Source organism: Malurus melanocephalus, unplaced genomic scaffold (assembly GCF_030028575.1).
Source record: "Malurus melanocephalus ecotype Western Australia unplaced genomic scaffold, MMel_1.1 scaffold_1, whole genome shotgun sequence".
In the NCBI taxonomy this organism is placed as follows: Eukaryota; Metazoa; Chordata; class Aves; order Passeriformes; family Maluridae; genus Malurus; species Malurus melanocephalus.
Window position 1 is genome coordinate 9,561,045 of NW_026623233.1, and position 25,395 is coordinate 9,586,439.

At 36.7% G+C, this 25,395-nt stretch overlaps 1 protein-coding gene across 1 annotated transcript in view; it reads right to left on the minus strand.

Annotated features, from left to right (window-relative positions):
• Positions 1–5,353: 5,353 nt before the first annotated feature.
• The window catches only part of GCC2 (GRIP and coiled-coil domain containing 2), a 29,930-nt gene continuing 9,888 nt past the window's right edge, over positions 5,354–25,395 (minus strand). Inside the window, exons 7-23 of the mRNA XM_057363887.1 lie at positions 25,078–25,147; positions 24,325–24,425; positions 24,147–24,245; positions 22,440–22,559; positions 20,870–21,034; positions 20,406–20,510; positions 19,731–19,893; positions 19,095–19,195; positions 18,894–18,971; positions 18,063–18,200; positions 15,970–16,091; positions 14,249–14,425; positions 12,534–12,751; positions 10,948–11,142; positions 10,000–10,139; positions 9,027–9,228; positions 5,354–8,181 (exon numbers count right to left, since the gene is read on the minus strand). Of these exons, the coding sequence (XP_057219870.1) occupies positions 8,111–8,181; positions 9,027–9,228; positions 10,000–10,139; positions 10,948–11,142; positions 12,534–12,751; positions 14,249–14,425; positions 15,970–16,091; positions 18,063–18,200; positions 18,894–18,971; positions 19,095–19,195; positions 19,731–19,893; positions 20,406–20,510; positions 20,870–21,034; positions 22,440–22,559; positions 24,147–24,245; positions 24,325–24,425; positions 25,078–25,147 (2,265 nt within the window). The 3' untranslated portion in view covers positions 5,354–8,110. The remainder of the gene's footprint in view (positions 8,182–9,026; positions 9,229–9,999; positions 10,140–10,947; positions 11,143–12,533; positions 12,752–14,248; positions 14,426–15,969; positions 16,092–18,062; positions 18,201–18,893; positions 18,972–19,094; positions 19,196–19,730; positions 19,894–20,405; positions 20,511–20,869; positions 21,035–22,439; positions 22,560–24,146; positions 24,246–24,324; positions 24,426–25,077; positions 25,148–25,395) is intronic.

Here is a 25,395-nt window from a genome sequence, read left to right on the forward strand (position 1 = left end):
CCCACAAAACAGCCAAAGCCACCAAACCCAACCCCAAAACACCCACCCATTTTAATGACTCTGTCAGCAAAGCTTCCTTGTATCATCTAAATAAGTAAGTACTCATTTTGTGCCAGCTGAAGGCAATACAACCCTTCTGGTTTTTCTAATCTGTTTTGGGCAGTCTGCCATTACTTGCAGGCAGCTTCATGAATGGCTTTAATTAACCTCAGCTTGTCTGCAAGGATTTCAGGGTCTCTCCCATTGCCAGTCGTCCTGGGAGCTGTATGAGGTGGTTATCCCCAGCTGCTGCACAGCCTGAAATGGCAGGGAGGTGGCTGGGCAGGTACACAAGTACCAGAGCAAAAAACTTCAAAACAGTAAATTCTGGAAATAATTAACAGGCAGTGGCAGCCAACAGGCGCAGCCGTTGTGGCGCTTCCTTTGGAGAGCACATTAATAGATTTAACAGCAAGTGAATTGCACCATGTGCAGTTTTCCAGTGCTTTTAAAGATTAAATCCTTAAAGCCTAGTCTGCTAGCAATATAATCTCRAAGTAGCAAAGGCATTCTCCAAGAGAGTGGGAGAGCCTTCCCCAAACATGTACAAATGCCAAACCCTAAGTACTAGCAGCTTTTGGAAACGCTGTACCAAGAAAAGCCAGGAATTCAGTTTCTCAGTTTGTGTCCCCAGGCTCAGTGTGCTTTGCACCAAGTTAGCGCCTTGGGTCTGATTTAAATTTTTGCTTCCTCTTGCTGTACAACAGAAATAACAATTCTTAATTGTTATTAATTGTCCATTACATGGTATTAGAGCATGCTGGCATTCTAATTAACTTGTAAAATTCAGTCCAGAATACTTAGGCAAGTAATTTAATAGGATTCACAAAACACCACAGACCCAAAAGAAGGTAATTCCTTCCACTCCARTATAATGCAGGCTATGACGATTTTCTTCCCCTGCAGTTAAAAAAAAAGGTCATCTGTCTACTTATTTTTGCTTATAAACCCATCACAAAGTTTAACATTCTGCTGCTAATGTACTTGGCATCAGGTAGAGAAGTGCCATTATCCCCACCAGGCAAGTCAGGAAATGGAGGCAGAGAAACTGAAATTAAATTCATAAAGGAAGCATGTGGCAAAGCAGGGAATTTGGACTCCATGTCTCCAGACCAGCATATTAATCACAAAATTAATGTTTGTTTTTTCCTTCTCATCTCTTCCTTCTAAACTAAAATGCAGTTTTAAATAGGCATATGGTTCTAATGTTTCCAGAGCACTTTACATTTTTCATCACTGTTAAAATGCCAAACTAATTGCACTGCAGTTGGCAGTGGTCACTTAGTGACTTTGACTTGGCAGTGCCAGGTTAACAGTTGGACTCTTTGATCWTTGAGGTCTTCCCCAATTTAAATGATTCTGTCACTCTGAAGTGACAGTGCAGAGCCTTTACCTATTTAGAGCTAAGTGCATGGTCAGTTCTGCTGACACTAAACAAGGCCATTATGGTAGGCCTGAGGGAAAAGTGAGAAAGGAAGGTTATTGGGGTCAGATAAGAAGGCAGCTGCTTGGTCAAAGAATTTGACTGCCTGTCTCTAATCAGAAATATCAGCATCTTTACATCAAGTTCTTTTTCTGGAAAGGAAAAATTATTTTATGATTTCGCCAGAGTGATATGAAGAGACATCAATAATGATCTTCTAACTTCGGTATTTGCTCTAGTTTTTGCTTTCTTCTAGAACTTCATGCAACTGCAGATGGTAGATTTGTAGAATGGTTTGGGTTGCAAAGATCATGTAGTTCCAACCACCCCACCACAGGCAGGGACATTTTGCACTAGASCAGGTTGCTCAGAGCCCCATCCAACCTGGCTTTGAACATTTCCAGGGATGGGGCACCCACAGCTTCTATGGGCAACCTGTTCCAGTGCCTCAAAATCCTCACAGTGAAGAATTTATTTCTGTTATACTCTGGCTCTGTGGGCTTGTTAGCAGAGCAGCCCCGTGGCTGTTTACCCTCATATATTTTACCCTGATATAATCAATGCATTTAAATCGTAAACTGTGCCAGTGTTTTTCATGTCACACCTCCAAAGCCATGAAGTTAAAGCAATAGTGAAGGAAACTTTGACCATATAAGTAGGAATAATTTTTGAACACAGGGTATCTAGCTAGATATTCTTAGCAAATGTGTTAATGAATTAATAGGTAAAAGTTATTTAGGTTTCACAATTTTGGTCAATAACTCCACAAATCAATTGAATAAATAAGTTTTGGCCACTCTTTGATCTCTCTAAAWAACTCTGCTATTATTAAAAAGAATATGTAGTTTGCTCAGAATAGTAGAAGACTTATTTTAGTGATCATTCTGACATCCATATAAAATGAATCAGATTTCTGCTTCATGAATTTTAGACATACCTAGTGTATTTGGCATCACTGTTTCTTGGAAGAGGGAAGGAAACTSTGCAAAACCAAGGATATAACTTTTATTGATCAATCTCAAAGCATGGAAAAATGCATCAATAAAATTCCATATTTAGCAGCATAAATTTCTGCCTCATGACAAGTTCAGTACTTGGACAGACACAGTAAAGGCTAAAGAAAAAAATTGATGGCAGCACCACAAAACAAGTACTTGAAGAAATAATGACTCTTGGCGACCACAGTATTACTCTCACATTTTTCATAAAAGTGGGTCATTTTTCTGTTTCAAGCTCTTGATCATTCCAATTCCCACCTTTCCCAGAATGTTACAAAATCTGTCATTCGCTTTTCTGCATTTTCTGAAAATCCTCTTCCTGCAAGATATCCACTATCCCCCCCACTCTGCAAACAACTGGTTTAACCAGTTTCCAAGAGAAAGGCTGGTGGGTGGTTAGGGCAGGGACAGAGAGCTGCCACATCAACAACAGAAGCTGTTTCAAGTTTTTATCACCACCATCTGCTTTTCTCCCCACTGTTCCTGAGGCTGCAGTCCTCTGCCCCTGGAATGARGGAGCAAAGGCTGGCAGCTTCAATCTGGGCTGCTGCAGCTGCAGGTTTAAGTCAGTGCTGTGAGTAGATGCGAGAGGAACATTAACTAGCCTGTATAAATATTTGGATGCAAAAGCCAGAATGATACCATTGGCCTTCTCCCTTGGCAAGAGCAATGCTGAGCATCAGCAACTTAACTCCACAAAGGGGAGTAACGACAGTAAAACTGTATTTGGGTAAAAGCCTTTTTCTGGAGCTTGGTAATGGTTTCTGTGCTTTTTATTTTTGAGATGTTTTGCATGCTGCAAAGAGCACAAGAGCCAAGAGCTAATAGGTACCTCCCCTCCGGAAACAGTCTGAGTGTTCTCAGAATGAGCTTCGATTTTCAGGCAATGGAACAATAAACACCACTTAAATCCTACGCTCATATACAGCTGCTATCCAATGTCTATCAATTTAAAACACTTTCAGAGGCTACTGTGGGAGGACTGGGACTGTGCCCAAGCCTGAAAAAGCACAGTTTTCTACACTGATTACATTTRCTTAGGATTCTTAAGAAGCCTTCAGGATTCAACTGACAGCAAAAATAAATTATTTCCTAATACCAAGGCATGCTGAATTGTTGGAGCAGTAACTAGTGTGCATTTCCACACTTGTTTTACCATTCTAAGTCTTCACTATTCAATGCAGCCTGAGTCCCAGGATGAGCCTGACAAACACAGGACAGGAAGGAAAAGAAGGAAGCTCCACAATCCAAGATGTCCCTTCTCATCCTTTCACAGCTATATGATTAATTTTAAACAAATTCAGTTTAAAAGTAGTCAGATTATTATTTCCCTTCTCCATAGCACCTATACATTTTTGTGAAAGCTGTTAGAAGTTGACTGGAAGTCTCAGGCTCTCTTTCTTGACTCTTAGATCCATTTATTATGTCTTCTTTTCACAGCTYATGATGCCATCTCTGACCACGTATTTGTCTAATACATGGTCTAATACAAACGGTTGGCAAGMAGATAAACACACCAAACTCCTGATTAAATCCAACCAAGCACCTGTTCATCCATTGAGCATGTAATCTTTGCACTAGGACAAGTATGCAAATAAAGAAAAATTATCACAGGTTATTAGGAAAGAGGTAATGATGTCTGTTTCAAAGCTGAGAGCAGTTAGAAACACCAATTAAAGCTGATTTATAAAGTAGTTAGTACTTTTATGACACTGTGCAGTTCTGCTATCAAGGTCATTAACAGCTTCTGCATCCCTCCTCTCCGTCCTGTCACATAGTGTCAGATTGCTGGTGACAATCTAGTAACACATTTGATTTAAACAAGCTTTTTTTTTTAATATCGATTTTTTCCTAAAAAACCCATAACAAACCAATTTCTTTTCTGTTCATCCAGAAGAATCCATTGCTGTAGTTGTCTKCAAAAGCAAAGGCTGTTTATAGTATACCAGATCCATAAAATCTCTTCAATACAATGGTACACATCCCTTGTTTTCCAACTTGCACCTGAGTAGCATTTTGTCAGGTTAAGAACAGGCATTCAAGGAAAAAAAAACAAACAACCCACTCTACTGAGTAAAGGTGAATTTTATTGAAGTGATAGCCACACGAAAAGGCCATCAAAGACATTATTTCCAAACAAAATACTTATCTATCCAGACTAGCAATTCTGAAATTACTGCAACAAATATATTTTTACCTCTTCATACATTTGGTTTCTCAGCTTGTGAGTGGTGACTGCTATTTGGAAAGCTCCTAAGGGAGATATTTTCACAGTACCAACAATAATAGAACTAGCAGCTAGTTTAGGAAGTATTGGTGCACTGGGTGAAGCCAAGGCATAAGCCAAATGAAGCATGTGTTTAAGCTGCCTTCAACGACACTTAGGACAAACTAAGGAGAGYTTTTAGGCATTCCTCCACAATTTCACAATATATCATCTGTTATCACAGCAAAAAGATGGAGGGAGATAGACAAAGGAAGATTTAAATTTAGAAAATAATCTAACCCTGTAGTCTCACAGTTAGAGTTTGCAGAAGGAGGGTCATGAAAGAAAAAAAAAAAACAAAAAAAACTTTACTCTCTTGTGTATGACTTCTAACATGGTTCCCTTTGGCCATCCTGAACCCCAACATCTACACAACAGCTTGAGAAGCTCTGATCTTCCTGTCTTTCAGCTGAAGCACATTCCACTAGCACAGGTGAGTCTCCCTTCTGGGTAAAGAGAATATGAAAGACATATAACTTGTTTCTAAGTCAGCATTAGGTAGCTAAAAATTTAGCCACAGTGCACATGCAGGTTTGGGAGCTTTGGTTTTTAATTAATATATACTCTGCATAGTGACAGCAGAATCTTTATTAYTATTAYTATTACTATTATTATGATGCYCTCCTTAGGCYTGGGTTGAAGGCAGKMTGATAAAAGATGAAAATTGGTCCTAAGCTTATAAATATTTTGGGCAAGGGTGACATTTTCTGTGAACATTCTAATAAATGTGGCACTGTAAAGAAAACAAAAAGAACCAGAAAGCAAAGTCAGCACAATGCTCTTCTAAAAAAGAGCACCACAGTATATGAAGAAGCAGCAGTATTAGTTAAAACTTCARACTGCTTTTTGAAAGCAAATCACAGCTACAATGCTGTACATTACAAATGCAAATATATGACATATAAAGTTTTCTATGCAATATAAGCCTGTTTCCAGTTCACATTCTTTTATGCCATTTACTGCAAGTGTCTATTAAACTTTGATATATTTGTTTACAGTCARTTTATTGCCACATAGGTAAGTTCTGGCAATCTTAGCAACAGAAAACAGTTTAGTAACAGTTATTAAAATATTTTTACATTAATTAAGATCTCAATCTTCCAATGTAAAAAAAATATATTAATGCAAGTTGTTCACTACATTCGTAAGTACAATACTCAAGTTTTACTAAAAACAGTGAGCATGCAACTCAGATTTGAAAGAAAACAAYAAGCAACTGGTATTTAATACAGCCAGTGACACATGTCACTTGCATACCTTTATTCACAGCTTACAATGTTAAATAATTTACAGTTCTGAAATATGTGCATTTTAAGAGGAACTTGTCACAACTCTTTTGCARCAGTGGAGACTAAATTGGGTCAGCTGCAAATGGAGTGTGAACTRAGTAAGATAAAGCCATAAGCCTCCATTCATGTGCTTCCTTTGTTAAAATCATAGCAGGAGGATGACTAGCACTTATTTTTAYACTGATTTCAAATCTCTCCTGCTGCTGCGTTTGGGTGTTCTTTTGAGTAACATTAACCAAATCCAGCTGTGAATAAGGAGATAGAATTCAACATCTGAGATATCGTCCAAATCGTGAATGCTGTAAGRTACAGTAAAACATTCCAAAGGCAAATGCAAGAAAGCCTAAACACAGCCTTCTGTTTGTTACCTACAGACACCTAAAACACTCACCATTCACACCACTGTTGATAAGTTCTGTGCTCTGAAAGTCCACAGAGAATGTTYTTCCCAGTAGCACAAACCATAAAGGTTCCAGTTAAAACACATATGGGAAGAGAAGGGAAAAAAAAGTACCTAAGAYAGTGGAAAGGAATTGAAATACCTAAACAAAGCCTGTTGGCTTTGTTGATTGTGTACTGAAATATATACAACAAGCAAAAAGTTAAACCAAAAGCACACTTACTCAACAGTTTATTCTCAACATGTTGCCATTCTCCTGTTCACACGTTCAGATTAATCTCTGCCTGAAGTAAGGCAATATTAAAGGAACAAGCCTGAGCTAAGGTAGATAGAAAAGGAAGAACTCTATTTAGTATTTGTATGTGTTCTGGGGAAAGACTCTCTGTAAAACAGCAYAGAGAACATGAAAATATGAGTGAAAAAGACAAAGGACTCTGTTTTAAATATAAGCAGGATTCAAATGTGTAYGCTTTTTAAAAATCTTAAAAATAAATTAAGATGGTGAAAGGCATTATGGACTGTAAAGGGAGAAGACAACTGAAGGTAAAAAAAAGGTGCTGTGTTGATAACAGAAGCAGAGRTGGTAGAAATTAATTTTTCTTGGAAAAAACCCATAACATTCTGTTGAGTAACCTAGAACAGAGATCATCTCATCTGTGCAAAAGATCTGTGCAAACAATGTGCACACACACAGGTAAGTGAGAGAATGGTATAAGATCTTCAATCATTAGAATATTTAAAAGATGCATTCTTTTGAATGCATTGACAAAAAACTTTATTCTCTTCTCCCAGAAGTTAGTTAGGAGTCTGACCTGTGGGCTCAGATTCTTCCTTTAGTGTCTTCAATATGACTGAGTCAGTAGGAGTAGTCTTTTCATCCACAATAATAGAACATTTCTTCCTGGTCTTTTCCACAAACTTCCAACCTCAGGTTAAAAAGCCCCAGCTCAAGCCCTTTCTCCCAAAGCTTCAGCTCACTTAGGACCTCTGAGTCTTGGAGTACTATCCTAAGGCTTCCAYGGATGCCATTAATCTCTACTACAGTACCATGCCCAGATGTGACAAGCCCTGTATTTCATATAGATTTTTGGACTCACTACATTCTGTGAAATGTTGCCTTCATGTTTTGCAAAAAAAAAATAATTTAACAAAGACTAAAACTGTAAACCAGAAAATTCCCTGTTTCTTAATTATCTTACATTTTGTAGCCATCACAAGAGAGGAAATAATTTTAAATTTGTTAAACGTGCAGAGAATAACACTAACCATATAGATTAGCTAGCTAATAACAATATGTAGAAGCAACTGTAAACACTTTAAAATGCTTTAAATCTAAAGTCTAGTTATTCCAGTTAATATATCAGATCAAACTTTTAAACTGATATCAAAAGAGCTATCACAGGTTGGACAAATTCTCTTTCCAGGCAATTTGCAATTAATTTGTCAGTTCTCATAGTTCTTATTATCAGCTTTAACATTTACAAGAAAAATAGTTCACTGCTGCCAGAGCATAATATAGGACAATCTTTCAGAGCTATTGCAGGCTTCTTTCTTAGAAGAGCCTAAAYAACWAAAAATAACACACAAAAATAAAACCCTGTAGTTCAGTCCTACAACACCAACAGATCTTCTACAGTAAGATTTCTCAGTTTTGCAGTTGTGGAATGTTTTTAAAGATTCAGTGTTTCCACTGTTTTATCGAAGTCCTGACCAGCTGTGAAGGTATGAAGCCCACCCAGAGGGCCGTGAGGTACTCTCTTCTTCACCTGAAGGAGGAAAAAAAMCATACTTTGTATTATGTTATACATTTGTTACGTTAGACATTGCATTATTTGGTTACCTGACCTTGCCTTTATCCTTTTTCAAATGCTGCCCTCAAGTTTGCTGAGAAAGGAACTCACTCTTGGGTGACATAGATTTAGATTGTACCATGAAGTCCACTTTACTTTGGGTACTTAAGAATGTATGAAAAAGGCCATTTATCAYTATTCTCCAGAAAAATTCAATCAGTCTTCATCAGAGAACCACCACAACACCAGCATGCTATGGATTCAACTTACATCTTATTTTTTCCAAATGCACAACCTATCATGGAATGCAATRCTTGAACACTTCCCTTTTTAATGTGATTTTGTTTACAACTTGAAGTTATGTGTACATGTATTACTTACTGTTTATATTAATTTTAAAATAAAGTATAAGTCAGTTGCTAATGAAATTCAATAAGCTACTGATACTGTTATTGAGAAATGACAGGAACTCAAAAAGTGCTTTAAAGGAAAAATGCTCAGAATATTAGAAGCAGAGACAGAAGGTTATCATACATTTCAAACCTGTGTTAATTTCCTGCAAATGCCTAACTCTTTTTATTTCCTTCCCTAGTTCCTTTATCTTTTCAACAGAGAGCGTATTTTTTAAGGTATTTTAAAAGTATTTGTTCTGTTTACTGAAAATTGAACAGTAACTTCCTGACAAAGCAAAATGGTTTCACAACTAGCTCATTGGCATTATGTTGCTAAGCTTTGTTTTTCCTCAAATGTCTCCACAACAGACATCACAGAACTTTCCTTTTACACTTTTTTTTTGTGACAGTGTTTTGAACACCACTTACCTTGGGCAATTGCAACCAGCTTCCCTTTCTCTTCAGGGCTGAGCTGCAACATGGTGTCTATTACTGGGAGCAGCCGTTCTTTCTCACTTCCTGATTTCAGAAATATGAACTGCAATAGAACATTCTTCAGGTATTCTAGATTAGCCACAGACTTTTCTCTCTCTTGATTTCTTTCCAATCTTCTTATTTCATTCTTAAGAAGCTGCAGATGAGAGAAAAGTATGTGATACTGTTTGCTTCATTCAATGAGTAATTGAACAAAGTCTTTTGAAGAGCTAAAAAATGAATTGCACAGCTTGCTTCAAAAAGAATAATGTGTGTATAGCARCATATTCAGGACAAAAACTTAGTGAAAATTAAATATGTGATAATGTAAGAAAAAGTTATTGACTAAAAATAACCTTTTTTGATAAAATTCATGCAGTATAAAGACACAATTTTATTGATAAAAGAGCAGTAACAGTTAAACAGTAAAATATTTCAGAAATATGAYGGTATTCTTTAAGAAACATCTTAGAAAAGTAAGCTTAGTATATTTAGGAATGTCTTCAGAAAGCTCACTCATACATTAGTTCATGTGTCTTCCTTTAACTTAAGACAGCTAAAAGGGCTTACAGAAAGATAAAGCAGACAATCCTTCCCTGGGGATTTACTGCTTTCATCTAAGGGAAAGTAGTATAAACCTTTACTAAACACTAAATTTCCAAACTCTGGAGTTTTTCTAGTAGAAACTTTTACTCCACACTTCTCTCCCCCTCCCCTGCCTTGCCTACCCAACTAGAAACTGTGATAAAAAAAAAAACAAGATTGAAGTTGACTCTGCACTAATTAGACCTGTGAAATAAAAGCCCTTCCTAAATTAAGTTTTACATCACCCAAATTTTATAGACTGGGATTTTCTGAAAGGTTTTTGATCCACGAAACAGATCATGGAAATTAGAGCTGTCCTCACATCTCTTATGCGTCTGCTAACCTTTATTTGTTCCATTAGGATTGCATTGGTTGCTTCTGATTCCCGAAGTAATTCATTCAAGTGATCAGCACTCTTAGTTGTTGTGTTTAATTTCTGAATCAGTTCATCCTTGGTGAGATCTGCTTGCCACTGAGATGGTTCTGTAATCAATTGGAAAATAAAATAAGACAAGGGAAAACGACTTGCATCTACTTCATACTAACTTAACATCAGGACTTGATTAATGCAGCTTCTTAGAACAGAACTCATGCAAAGTCAGACTGCAGACTTAACAGGCATTAATGATGCTGCTGCATACTTATTTTYTGATCTATTTTTGTTTCTATATTAGAAGGGAGCTGGCAAAATAGTTCTAGAGTACCTCAAGATACCTGGTTTTAATTAATTCCTTGTTTCCTACCCATAAATGGAGATTTTCAATAGTTATCCTGGTGTTCAGTAGACTTTTAAAATGTGATTACACGCTACCSTATCTTTTTCTGGTTTTTGAGCAACTCCTAAAACATTCTTCTTCATGCTGGATTTCACTTTGCCAGAAAAAGCCCTATGAATAAAGTTCTGCTCTAATATGGCCCATTAAGATGAGCAGAAATTTTATCTTTTCATTAATAGAGTTCAATTAGCACTTAATTGTCCCTAGTACAGACTCATTCAGAATACAAAAATTKCTGTAACTATTCACTGGCTTGTTCATCCAGTCTTCTCCCTTTAAAAGCTCAGAAATATKACATCTTTAAATCACTAAAACGTGTAGGAATGTTCTACTGTTACTCCTTACTCAATGACAAATCTACAGAAGTTAAGGACAGTGAAAAACTCAATGACACTTAACCAGACTTGTGTCTTGCACCTAAAAGCATGAAAACACAATGCTCTAACATATTTTGAGGGTACTTAACTTCTGCAAACTATGTAGGCAAGCCCTTCTGAAAGCCACATTCTACTCACCAGGCTTTGCTTCTGAGGAGTTCAGAAGCTGCTCCAAGGACTGAACATAGGTGCTGGCTGAGGAGACAGACTCTGTGTCYGTTGTTTCCATACCTTCTCCCTCTTCCCTAGCGACAGTGTGCACATCGAGGACAGGAAGGTCAGCATTCCGCCGTTCTCTCAAACTCTTTGTTGTCGGATTTGAAACAGCTGGACCTGAAAGATACTTACTGATGTTACATTCTGTTCATATCAGAATGAAATTGGGAGGGTTATTCCTAGGTATGACTGTTTTGGATGGAGAGCAGTACATACAATAGTCTTCAAAATGCAGGGGAAGGTGAAGAAAAAAAAGAAAGCCAGACACACATGTAACATTTATAATATCAAAATACAGCCTTTTAGCTCCAAATGACCATTTCAATCGAAGTCTGGYTCTAAACCCAAACTTGACTGGCAATTTTTATTTCAGTGACTATCAAACCTTTAGGAACATCACCCTGAAGATGTGTTTTAGCTATGGTAAGAGTAACAAATATTTTTAATACATAACAGAATTCACTTTTATTTCAACAAGTCCCATGGGAGGTGCAAATTCTTCTGTTTTATTATCRTGTGCATGACCCTTCTGCTTCAGTAATAACAGAGTAACTTAAACTGTTACTGCTGTTTGGCAAATGTCCAACTACATATTGGTTAGTAACTTTGCAGATATACAAACAGAACTTGAGCTTGAAGTCAGTAAAATCTCAAATTAAGATCAAATTGCAACTATACTAATTAAGATCAAATTGCAGCTCTACCAATAAATASCATGTATTCAAACAACAAACATTCTTAAAACAGCTTTCAATATACTTTTCTTTAGCTTTACACCTCATACTTGAAGCAGATGTCCAGCATGCTCCAAAACCTGAGACAACAGATAAAAACACCAAATATTCATGAAGTAACTTCCCTCCATCTAACTGACAATGCAGATACTACAGCACAGATAACAGTGACGCAGATTCTAGAACAGAATGGTTCCAGTTGCAAGTGACCTACAACAAGAATCTAGTGCAACTGACATTATTGAGGACATTGTCCACATGCCTCTTAAAACACTGACAGGATTGGGACATTGATCACCTCACTAGGAAGACTGTCCCAGGGTATGATCACTCTAAGTAAGAAAATGCTTCCAAATGCCCASTCTGAATGTCCCCMCRACAGCTCTGAACCAYTCCCACATGTCCTATCACTGGATATCAGGGAGAGGAGCTCAGMRCTTCCCTCTTCACTTCCCCTCCTCAGGAATCTGTAAGACAGCAATAAGGTCCCTGAGCCTGCTCTTCTCCAAACTAGACAAACCCAGACACCCCTTATAGCCCTTCACCAGCTTCGCTGCCCTCCTCTGGATGTATTTAAGCACCTTAGGATTCTGAACAAACAGTAAGTCATAACAATGACATGTTCCTGACTTGGTATCAGTATGCTCAGATTCTCCAGAAAAGGTTTCTGTTGATTTTACATGATCATACACTTTAAGCATGTTTTAAATTTAGACTCAGGTACACATATCTGTAACAAATCCATAAAAACCCGGTATTCTGCCTGGAAGTTACCTCTAGTGCTTGGTTCACTCTTGAGYTGGAAGAGCTGAGCTTCTACTCTGGAGAGTTGCTGCTGAAGKGTCTCTACTGTCTTCCTGTGCTCTTCTTGCAGGTTCCTGACCTGATCTCTGAAATTGTTCCGGAGAGCTTCGTTCTGGGCTGTCAGCTGGCTCAGTGCCTGGGCGTGCTCTGTTTTGATGACCATGTTCTCAGACTGTATTGTGCAGAGCCTGAACACAGGGCATAACAAACAGTAAGACACAAGCAGCAAAACACTCTAATCTTTAAATTTCAAAATTTTTACAGTTTGAGGCACTTTTGAATTTTCATTTTGTATGATTATTGAATTTTCAATGTGTATGATTATCTTAGAATGACTGTGTGTGCAAYTTTTTTTCATTTGAAGTCCTCTTTTTACAGGGAAAATCTGAGAGTGAAAAGGTTACACTTACTTACTGCCTATCATATAAATGCACTTGCTATGCAAGCTTTTGTCTTCTATTTCAGAACAAAAAATTCAGACATCTTTGGGAAATAATGGAAGAGTTAGAAACATTGTGCTCTAAATAGTCTTAAATTCTAAAACTGCATCTTGGCTGTTTATAGTGTCATACAGGACTTATACTCCACTCCCTGTAACATTTATTTACTSAACACTTACTCAGGACTATTAAAAACACAGGTTTCTAAGGTGGTAAGTTTAATTCTTTTAAACCTGAACTTTGAGTGCAGAAGAGAATGGCTGTTAGCAAGAAAAATGTCAGGAGCTCATCAATTGTAATTGGTTTGGAGGTACTCCAGAACTATGACAAAACCGTCACAAGCAATTAAATATATTAAATAAACAATAATATATAATATACACATGATATATAATAATATAATAAATAAATAAAAGTAACAMGCAATTAAACAAGTGCATTCATGGAAACACTAAGCCCAGGGCTTACCCTTATAAACATACACACTTAAATAGACCCAGAGCAGCAAAGACCAGTGTCTAGGTATAATGGGAACCTGCTGTGAAATGTGTTTTTTCCAGAAAAATGCAGAACATAGTTTGGTTGATTGCAATGAATCATTATGTAACTATCAGAAACAGATAAAACTGTATAAAGACAGTGACAAGGGGTCAACAGGTCCTATACTTCATGTGAACTTCTTTGTACCCTACATGGAGTGGAAACAACAGGGACGGGCTCTTTTTGAGGAGTTCAAATATTACGTACTCGTGCAACTTTTCAAGAAGTGATATAGATTAAACAGATTCCTTCCACTTTGAAAGAAACAGCAAGTTAAAACTGTGGCAAGCACAAACTTAGTACAGAAAGGAGCTTGGTGGACAAGAATTGGATATTTTGTCAGTTAAATTGTTTGCTTTGCATTTAGKTTTTTTAGTAGGAAACATTCATAAAATTTAGTAGGGCAGTACAGTATAACAAAAATGTAGTGTTGAGCATTAGACTCAGAAACAGTCAATGTGCTTAGAAAATGTATTTAGACCTGATAAAGCTTGCAGAATCAAATTCCTTGATCAGCTGCTATTTCATTGTCATTGCTGAAACTTATGGCTCATGAAAAATWGCAAACAATCCTTTTGAAAATTCCTTTAACTTTCTCAACAACACACCCTTTCTTTGAGAATTACAGCTACCAGCTTCTACATGCCAAGAATTTAAAGTTCAATCAAAATAAATTATCTGTATCTATTCATCAGCAGAACATACTTTTCACGGAGTTCTGCTTCTTTTGCAACAGTCTCTTGCAGCATCTTATTGTGTCTTTCCAGCAGGGTGTCGTGTTCAGACTGCAATGCCTGGAGTTCAGATGCATTCATCTGTGAATTATGCTGAGCATCTTGCAGCTTAACTTTAAGTTGATCTATCACCATTTCCAATTGTTCCCTGTACGTGGAATAAAAAGGAATACACAACGTGCATTTAAAAGAATTACATTATTTCAGAACCCATATGATATTCACAACATTTAGAATYGCTGATCCAAATTACATGCTTATTAATTAAATCAACACAGCACTAAGGCCAAAATAATCAGATTCTGTTTCAATATGGATACAAATAGGTTTAYCACACCCCATCTAAACTGCTGGGGATACAACAATTGGGGTAGGAAGCATGACTGATAGCTTCAAGCTTTCTACTACAAGGAAGGCCAAGACAGAAGGAAAATAATTTGTGGGATCCAGACGGGAGAAAAAAATTCTTAAAAATGCTGAAGCTTTTTTTTCTGCCTATTTAGTAAAGCACATTTTTCAATCGTTCAGTGTGATCAAATACAGGGGACAAATTGTTGGAATAGATTTTCAGCAAAGTACTAGGAAGCSACATTAAATCCATGCAGATAAATTCAGTTGGTCGGAAACAAATCAAAATCAAATATACCAGGAAGAAAAAGTCTTAAGTGATATACATTCTTTTTTTACTGATTTCYGTATTTATATATGCAGACACCTCCATTATCTCATGGACTGTATATCTCACTAATCCTTAGAGCTGATACTTGTATATCATTTCTTTGGAAACCATTTGTTATCTGTTTATTTCTTATCCAATTTGTTTCCAAGATGGTTCCCGCTCACAAAAATAACAATACCAAAACTTAAAATTCCACAAAAAGGAGAGAAAAAGAAATGCAACTCTTGCAGTTTGGTTGTTTCAAAGGCAAGAATGTTTCAAAAACCCCAAAGTAACCTTAAATCCAAGTCCTCTAACAAAGCATTTGTCGCCCTCTGGTGGATTTTTAGCGGCAATTGCTGGTATCGACTGAAGGTTTGTGTCAGAAATGAGTTCTGACATTCCAAGGATAAAACCCAGTTTGTCACCAAGGGCAGTCATTAATGACTTATAAAAGTAACTTGCAGAAAMTGATCGAGTTTCTTTTACAGTGACTTGAGACATTTTCTGAAGTGAATCTGAATTCTCCTGGCTTATGRTTGTACTTAAAGGATTTTCAGGGAATCTTTGGCAGTGTAACCTTTTTCTTCCAAGTCTTTCCTCATGTAACAGCTGATAAACAACAGTATTTCATAAATCTGCTCGAACTGATGACTGAATTGGCATCCAGAGCTTTACCTACACTAAACCATTCATTCCTGAAAAAGTTCAGCTGAACTGAACCAATCTGCTCTTTTACTCTTAGTTGCAAAAGGCATTTGACTACTCCATGTCAGAGAAAATGACATGTCAAGTCTACACAGAATATGCTGGCTACTTTCTGCTCATGAGAGTCATAAAAAACTTTCTAAGACTTTACTTCTCCTTCCAACWGTAACAATAGGTAATCTACACAGAAACAATGGTTAAAAAGACAAATCCAGCTATTAGAAACTAATACAGGACCATGACAGTAGAAACTCGAAATACTACTTCTRTTCAGCTAGGCAGTGCCACAGTCAGATTACAGATTTGAGTAAAAATTTTAGTTTTACCTTTCTTGTTTGGCTCCCTCAGATTCTGTCCGAGAAGCAGATTTATTCTTTTGCTGTTTCAGAACATTATGAACACGAACTTTGTAGCTCTCAAATTCGGATGTAACAGATGCTTGTTCAGCCTATCACATAAAAAACAAACCCATAAATTATACTACTAYTGGTGCCTTACTTCTCTAAAATGAAATCACCTCACACTGAAAAAAATGCTGCATTTTCTTCTTTTAAATAGATAATTAAAACAAAGACTACTATAACAGATAATGTTTCTTTAGATTTTAACTGAATATCATAAAATGTGAAACTTGAAACTCTCATTTTAAGCATATCAGTATTAAAGGAAAGAAAGAATACTTGAACATTCAAAAACTGCATTCAACTGAGAGATTCACAAGCCAGAGGTTCTATTAACAGCTTTAAATGAAGGCAAAAGTGATAGAAAATTAACAAAAGAGGTATAATTTTGTTTCTTTCCTATACTACAAAGGTAACAAAAATTCCAATGTGCCTTGAAGTTACACATAATTCTGAGGAATTAAGTCAGTCTTGCAATGGTATTACACAGCACAAGRTATAACATTCTAGTTGTCTGTAAASGTGTTTGGTCTGTCTTTTCTCCTAAAGTCAGTTTTTACACGAGTTTCTGTGGACATACAGAAAATTGCCTCATGTCATAACAGTTTCATCCCTGACTGTACACTAAAGATCACTGCCATCCTTCAAGTAKTCATGTTGTATATTCCTCTTAAAAAACACTGACACAGGTTTTCTTTCTTGGATCTTAGGACAAGCTCATGGGTTCATTAGTCACTCCCAATTACCTATAACAAAAATGTTCTCATCTCCAAGTTCTCATCCCTTCAGCTGAACTGGTTAGTGAAATTCTACAGAACTGACTGTGATTAGCCACTGCTTCAGATTTTAAAAGCCTAGAACATTTGTGGCTATTTTCTTTAAAGGAATCCTTTGTTTTCCTTCCTGTCAAACTATGTGAAGTGCAATATTCTAAGTCCTCAGGAACACAGCCTTAAACGTCAGCGTGACTTGTGTTTCCTACTATCTGCTTTGGTGTCCACCTTTCCTTTAAAAAGAATAAAKATTAATATTAATTAATATTAATAACCTTGTAATAATATATATTTTCCAGATGTAGGGCATTTAAATAGGAAAGCTAATCTTCCAARAGCTTCAAGCCATGCCATTATGAAAGAGCTACAACCTCACTGATTTCACAGCATCACAGAGCAAGGCACCACAGACAGGCACTCTAAGTGCAAGGTATGACGAGCACATTTGTAAATCCATGATCCACGTGTAYCAGCACAACTAAGGCAAACCTCCTGTAGCAGCAACCATGAAGTTTGTCCTTTTCAGTTCACCTTTTTAAAATGTAGAAGAGTTTTTGAGCTGCTGCATTCACCTGTTACTTATTTGCAGGATGCACACCTACCATAGAAGAGTGGCCACAGAGTAGTGCAATAATCTCCATAAAGGTGGTTTGAACAGTCCTACTATATTCTCAATCTGTTTGTCTCCAGTGCAAACACTGCATTCCAAGACCATCTAACAGTGTCACTTGAACAAAAGGACCCCAGAAACAACAACAAACTTCAGCAATAGTGTCAGATTTCCAGGTAGTTTAGCTGCCACATAAGCTGCTCATATTTCATCATATTAAACAGTGCTTGCAAATATATTTTTCACAACTTCTTTTTTTTAAAGTGGTATCTATGTTAACTGGTTTATGAAGCAAATTATATTCCTTCTTTGTGTTTGTGTTCTTTTCTCTAAAGACTTTTTCCTGAGTGTATACTTACAGATCATCTGAAATAAACCCTGGCTCCTCATTACCACAAGTTTTTCACCATTGGACATAGAATCCAGATGTTTCACCCCAAGTGATACACATCAACCAGGACAATTTGGCTTGTCCTTTATACCACCACTGAATTACCTCAAGCACTAAGGTAATTCTTAATTCTTGACAGACAAAAAGAGAAGAGTGAAAAATCTGCAAAATATTCTTGAAGAAGCAGAGAATGCAGTAAATCTCTCTTCTAAAGTCTCTAAGATTACTTCTTGTACTGGAATACCTGGGCTGCTCTGCACTCTTCTTGCAGGGTTGCAATTTTTTGCTGGCAAGCACTCATCGTGCGCTGGTGCTGCTCTGAAGAAGTTCGCAGTTGTTCCTGAACTTTATGCTTTTCTGATGTCAGTACAGCCACTTGAATCTGAAAAAGTTAGTTGAAAATTGACTATTACAAAAACTTTTCTTCCTTCTCCAAGGGAACATGCCACTGAATAAGACTCTRCTATAGGACTCTACTACAGTAATTCCTGCACAGAACTAGTAAAAACAAAACAAAAGTCTAATAAAAATATAATTTAAAAAATAGACATGGGTTACCATGTATTAATTTTTAAAAAGTGATGTTGTTTAAAGCAAGAATTGAAGATAAAATGACAATGTTGGTGTGGCAACATTTAAGAAAACCAACTCCTCTCCCTTCCCTGCTTCTTTCATTCCATTCCATTCCAATCCATTTCTGTTCYGTATACAGATGGACAACACTTAAGATTTTTGCTGACAATGTTGTGCTCTTCTGTTTTTAAACTGAGCAACTTCYGTTTTTAAAGAATAATTAAAAAATATATTTCACTTATAAGCTTCAAAATCCACAGTCCTCTCCTTTGGTGAAAAGGGAAAGAGGAAAAAGGGTAATTTTGCTTAAAGAAAATCACAGGAAAAAATATTTGGGGAAAGCAGCAAACAGACAAAACTCATTTAAGAAAAAGAACAGTAACACAGAAGTAAAAATAGCAGCTCTTTATTCTTCAGCCTATATTCCATTTGCATGGTACAAATCATACCCTTATTACTTAAATGAGAAACCTTCTACTAACAAAAAAGTGATGTTTCTTGCCTTATAGGCTTCCACTTGCTGTTGACTGGCTTCCAGCTCCCCTTTCAATGATGCCTGCAACATTAGATGGTCATTTTCCTGCAAGATAAAATTACCTGGATGTTAAAAAAAACCCCCAAACCTCAGCAATCTACAGCTACCAGCTGTTTTTTAAAATTTAGTTTAAAAATAGAATATACAGACATTAGCATATGGACTTACAGCTTGCTTTGAATCAGCCAGTTCTTTTTTAGTTTTCACCAGGAGTTGTTTTATCTTGGCATTTCTTTCCTCATCCTGTTGCATCGTTGACTGAAGCACCTCTGATGCAGAAAACAACAGTTATTTGCAAAGGAAATCTCTCCTCCTATATTTCCTTAAAAATGTTGGAAAATATTTAAACAAATTCTACAAGCTTAAGAGCTGCAAACAAGGAGCTTACAGTAAGTTTWGTATCCTTTTTCTAAGTTATCACAAAGATCTTCAAATAAGTAAAATGATTTTAAGATTTACACTTGAGGATAGGAAGAAATGGAATTTTTAACCACATGCTAGCTAATCAGTAAAGTTTTATGAGAGTGGTGTATCAGCTAAAACCCTTGCCAGTCACCAATATTTAGAATTTAGAAATAACTTAATCAGGTAAGAAACACAGTATATCAGGCAGGCAAATTGGCTTTTAACTGGTGAATACTGGATTAAGTGATAAAGTTTCCTTAAGACAAAATTGCTTTCATAATGTAACTTTAGTATTCCTGTAAAGCTCACACTCACTGACTTGAGAAGTTATTTTTGAATCGTATTTTTTRCCATTACAAACTATACCATAAWAACTCTTGCTGTTTATAGTTTACTYACTTATTTCTTCCTGTAGGGTCTCTTGTTTCTGTTTCTGAATCCCTGTTTCATGCTCAAGATCGTCTATTCTGCTGTCTTTATCAGTTATCTTCTGATTAAGTTCTTTTACTAGCCTTTCATAATCAGCTATTTCCATATCCATCAGTGTACTCTTTTGAGCATCCTGCAAGTAATGCAAAATGAAGTTAGAGCTTACAATTTGCCTTGGCTGCTAAGACTTTTGCAATTCTGTAAAAAACTACACTGCCCATCAGACAAAAATTTTGCTTCTATGCATATCCATAAACACCACCCATCAATAAATAATAACGTGCTTTCAAACAAGAACCAAAAGCTTTGGAAAACCTGTTATTAGTTTTGTCAGTAGGTATTCTGCATCTTCAGTCCCTACAAYCAAGGCAATTTCTCAGCCTTACACACATACTCCAGACATCTGAATTCTRCTCCTATTTCTACTCATGAAAGGCCACATAACCCAAACCAAACAAATAAACAAATAATAAAACCAAAACCAATCCCAGAAGTACATTTCAACTCTCCAAGTACACAATCAGGGGTGAAAGCCATCACATTTTCTCTTTTGCAAACCTCCAGCTTTAAAATGCTCAGAACAGAAAGGGAGGGATTCAACACAGCCAGGTGGGCTAAAATCTTTGGTAGTTCATTTGGTAGTACCTTTCTGGCCAGCTCTAGTTCTTGCATAGTTTTCTGCAGATGTTTCTTTTCCTTCTGAAGTTGCATCTGAAGCTCCTCCATTTCTCGGAGAGCACCACTATATTCCTGAAATTTAAATAGTTGTCAACTATGCAGTCCAATTTCAAAATAGATGTCAGCATCTTTTTATACTTACACACACACACACACTTGGGTCACACAAACATAGTTGATTACTTTTTTAGGAAATCATTGTGGACCAGAGAAAAAMCAATAACATTATGAAGTGGTTTTCACATTCTTTAACTACCCCCAACTTACTTCAATAGTCAGCCTTGTAAAGTTCTTTCAAAAAAGACAGTCAAGTAACAAGGAGAGAAAGTATGGAATCTGATCTATAAAAACACAGTTTACAAAGGCTTTACAGAAATCACACCCAGTGAAAGCAATGCTTCARCCCATTCACCATCTCTACAAAGTACTACCTTTGTTTTCTGTTCTTTTAGAAGCTTTTCAGCTTCTAGCTCTTTGTCAGCCTTTGCCTTGGCTCTTTGCATCTCCAGTATTTGAGTTTCCAACAGCTTAGCATTGTTTTGCAGTGTTTCAACACGAGCCAGGAGGTCTTCATTAGTAGAGTGYAACTGATCATGCTGAAATTAGCACAGTGGAATGATAAAAACATAAGCTGAACTTATGTGCAATGTTAACTGATAAAGTATTTTCTATATTAAAAAAATACCCAACACTAATTTCTATCCAAATCCATTACAAACTACACTTCTACATATGAGTATTGTCCAGYTTAATTCTTTTAAATCAGATGAGGTAACAAGTGAGATTGAAGTCATTAGCACATTTTGGTTACTTTGTTCAGTTAATTTGCCCTGCTTTCTGTAAGACAACTAAAATTAAAAGAGATCTTAAAAAATACTTTGAAATGTATATGCTTTCKGCAAGAATCACCTTCCCCTTGCAACAGTACAGTATTTCAACACTTATTGCCCCACTTCAAATACAGCTGCTGTATTTATAAACAAATGATCACACCATTAACTCCTAAAAAAGGYTGAACTGCAAGCTTTGACTGAATCACCAAGTCTTTCATCAGTACACAGCAAGAACTATATTGCATCTGCCATACTTTTGCAATGACTTAAACAGATTGAATTTTGACATCTTCAATGATGTATCTTAGTCTTTATTTCACCTACTAAGAATAAGGTATATGTGAAAGATGTCAATTACCTAAACAGCGTTTTATTTACAAACCCTTTATAGCAAACTGAAAAAATGCAATGCCTGCATAATCAGCAGAATATATACTATTATTTCTTATTTCTCCCTATGCTATCCACTACTGGCTTGCGTTTATAAGGAAAAGGYGGTCTAGGTGGATCTTCAGTGTATGGGGCCTGGGAGTTGAAATCCTAAATACCAAACCCATTGCAGCTAGCTTTGCAAAAATGTGTCTCATTGATCCTTAACAACCATCTTAGACTCCTCAGAATACCACTATAGTACTTTACAATGCATCTTAAAGTCTCATCCTTGTGAAAAATGCAAAATCCGTAATTCATTTAGTATATTTAAACACCCTGTTGATTAAACAAAAAAAAATTAAAACCCCAAACCCACATWTTGTTGAAGAAATAGAAGAAAAGATATCTGTTAAAGGTTACTGCACTTCATGAGAAGTGTAGGTGTGCAGAGAAATAGTGCAAGTTTGATAYCAGCAGCAGAGTTGTAGGTCCAAAATTAAGGCAGAGATGATCTGCTCTTTCCTGTGAGTAGACCTGGGATCAATGAAACTCTTTCTATTGAGCTCTAATCTAACAAAGTCAGACATTCTAGATATATTTATTTTTTGTCAAGGCCCAGGCAAGTTATCAGTTGTTGAAAAGGAACAAACAAATCACTCTGAATTTCAAGCCACTATTCAAAACACAGTTAGGTCATGAAACTACAGTAACAAAGGATTAAAAGTTATACCCACTAGGCAGAGATTATAATTTTTACAGTACTTATTAATAGATTAGACCCAGATAGAGAACTCACCTGCTCGGATGACACCTGCAGCTGCTTTGTGAGGTCATCTATCTGACGTTCGAGATTATTTGCTCTGCCTTTTTCGGCATCCAGCTGTTCTCCTTGCTTGTCGTACTCCATTAAAAGATTCTTAACACATACAAACACAAAACCATATTTTTTTTTACAATATGTATTGCATAAGCATATTTTATACCTCTGAGGCCTGCTTATCTTCTTAGTATTTCAGCATATGAGTTGTCTTACTGTAACATCAGAAATATCAGAATGAAATTTAAGCCATMATTCCATTACAGGCTCTGGGAGAAATCTCTTTCAGTTCATGAAATTCTAGAACACATCAGGTTGGAAGACAGCTTAACAGGTGCTACCTTCCTGCTTTAAGTAGAGTCAGCAGTGAGATCAGACAAGGTTGCTTAGAGTTTTGTCCAATCAGCCTTTTCCAAGGACCTGCCTCCAAGGGTCGAGCTGGCTACTGCACTGGGCAACCTATTCCAAAGCAAGACCATTCTCTCAGCATAAAAATGTTTATCAATTTATCCAGCTGGAATCTCTCATTTCATTTGAGGACTACTGCCTTATCTTGCACCACCATTAATAACCTGACTCTCTTCCCTTCATAATGTCTTCCTAGGTACTGGAAGACTCCTGTTTGGTTCCTCTGAAGTCTTCTCCAGGCTGTGCAGGTACTCATCACTTATTGCATTCCCTTGACCAACCTGGTCATCCCTCCAATGAAATCACTTCAAGTTATCAATGTCCTTCTTGTATTTGAGTGGAGAAAGAGGGACAAGCCTGGATGCAAAACTCTCAATGACATCACAGAATCATTTAGATGGGGAAAGACCTTTAAGATCATTTGAGTCCAGCTGTTAACCCAGCACTGCCAAATCCACCACTAACCCATGTCCTTAAGTGCTGTGTTTACTTTATATACTTGTATATAAAGCACTTGCAGTGTTTACTTATTATACTTCTTTAAATACCTCCAGGGATGGTGACTCCACTGCTCCCCTGTTCTAACACCTGGGCATCCTTTTCATAAAGAAATTGCTCCTAATATCCAATCTAAACCTCCCTTGGTGGAACTTAAAACCATTTCCCTCTGTCCTATCCCTTGTTGCTTGGGAAAAAAAGACTCATCCCTGCTTGGCTACAACCTCCTTTCAGATGTTTGTAGAGAGCAATGAGGCCTCCCCTGAGCCTGCTTTTCTCCAGACTACACAATCCCAGCTCCCTCAGCTTCTCCTCCTAAGTGTTATGGGGAACAGCTTGCTTTTGGTGAAGCAATGCTGACTTGTCAGATGCTTCTGCTTCACTTGCCTAGAGATGTGCTCCAAGAAGACTTGCCCGCAGGGAATTACAGGTTTGTCTTCATCACTWAAGGACTTCCAAACTGATCTTCAATTTTACGTACTTTGAAGAATTCACAGGGATTTATGATTTGCCTCAGCAACACATTGCTTGGTATGTTTGATGCTAGATTCAAAGGGTTTTGAAATAACATTCCAGTAAAAAGGAAGTGCCTCATTTTCTTCTGAGAGCAGCCACATGGTTCTACTACGAGAACTTTACATTTCTTTATTCTGGTATTCAACTGCACTGACACAATTTCTTTTGCCACACATAGCTGTGCAAGTAAATAGCAATGTATATAAAGGCAAGGCTTCAAACACAAAGTATTTTCTGACAGACAACAGATTTTTGTAAGCTTACCTTATAGCTTTCAGCTCCTTGAATTACATCTTTCATTGAAGCAGACAACTGATCTTTTTCTGATCGAACCAACTCCAACTCTTCCTTCAGAGCCTGCACCTTATAAAAAGAAGCGTGTGTCATTAAAACAGAACCCTTCATGCAGAATCTTCTTCATATTAGGAAGTAATCAGGGTACCTCTTTTCGGCTGGCATCTAATTCTTTCTTTGCTTTCACAGCCACCACTTTAATTTTATTTAGCTTCTCTCCTTTCTCAGCAGATTCTTTTTCGAGCATCCCTAAAATAAATACATAASAAAATTAAAAATTACACCTTTCCATTTCCTCCCAAGAAATGAAATGAAATTAAATTAGAACACAAATATCTGCATGACTTTAAAACCAAACAAAATATAAAGCAGGGGGATATTCAAATGTTTCATTCAGTTAAACTTTTAATTTGAAGCCAAAACAGACACMCAGAGAGCTTAGGGGCAATCTTTCCCTGGACAATCTTTCCCTGTTTTAGAGGTTTCCATCACAGTTAACATTAAGAGCCATATTCCCATCTATTTCTACATAAATTTAACAACTCAGAATCATTTTCTTGCTAATGTGTTGGGATAAATGTAGTTTTGGCAGAGTTGCTTCCCTTTCCTTCTGGCAACCCAGGGATTCTTACTGACAAATTTCCTGCATTAAAAAAAAATAGATTAAATCCACTATGCTGTTTAGTGTACAGAGAGAAAAAAAGCCTTAAAATATCAAATTATATCCAACTTAAAATGGCTAAAAACTTCTTAAATCCCCAATGAAAGGAATATTATAGGAAGCTGCATTCCCCATCTTCCTCAGCTTGTGGAAATACAGGACAATTATGCAAAGAAAGAAAAAATTAACAATCCAAAGAAGCCAAACTGTTTACATAAAAGAAAACAGTGAGAAAGATACCAATTTTTTCTTGAAGTTCTGCTACTGAAGACTGTTGATCAGTTTTCTCAGTCATTGTCTCCATTAAATTCTGTATTATAAACAAAGATATAAGAAGTATTACAAAAATTTGTTTGTGGTATCTGTTTTTTCCCTAATAAGCCACCAGAAGTTTCAGCCTCAGCTAAAACTGTCTACATTCTTACTACCAAGGAAGTCTTTATGAACAACTTCATACCAGCTTGGTAAAAGCATAATTACGCTGAAAGCAGAATCTTTCAACCTTTTAAGAGCTGCTTTCCATCATGTCCAAGGACAAAAAATGGGAGACAAGCTAAT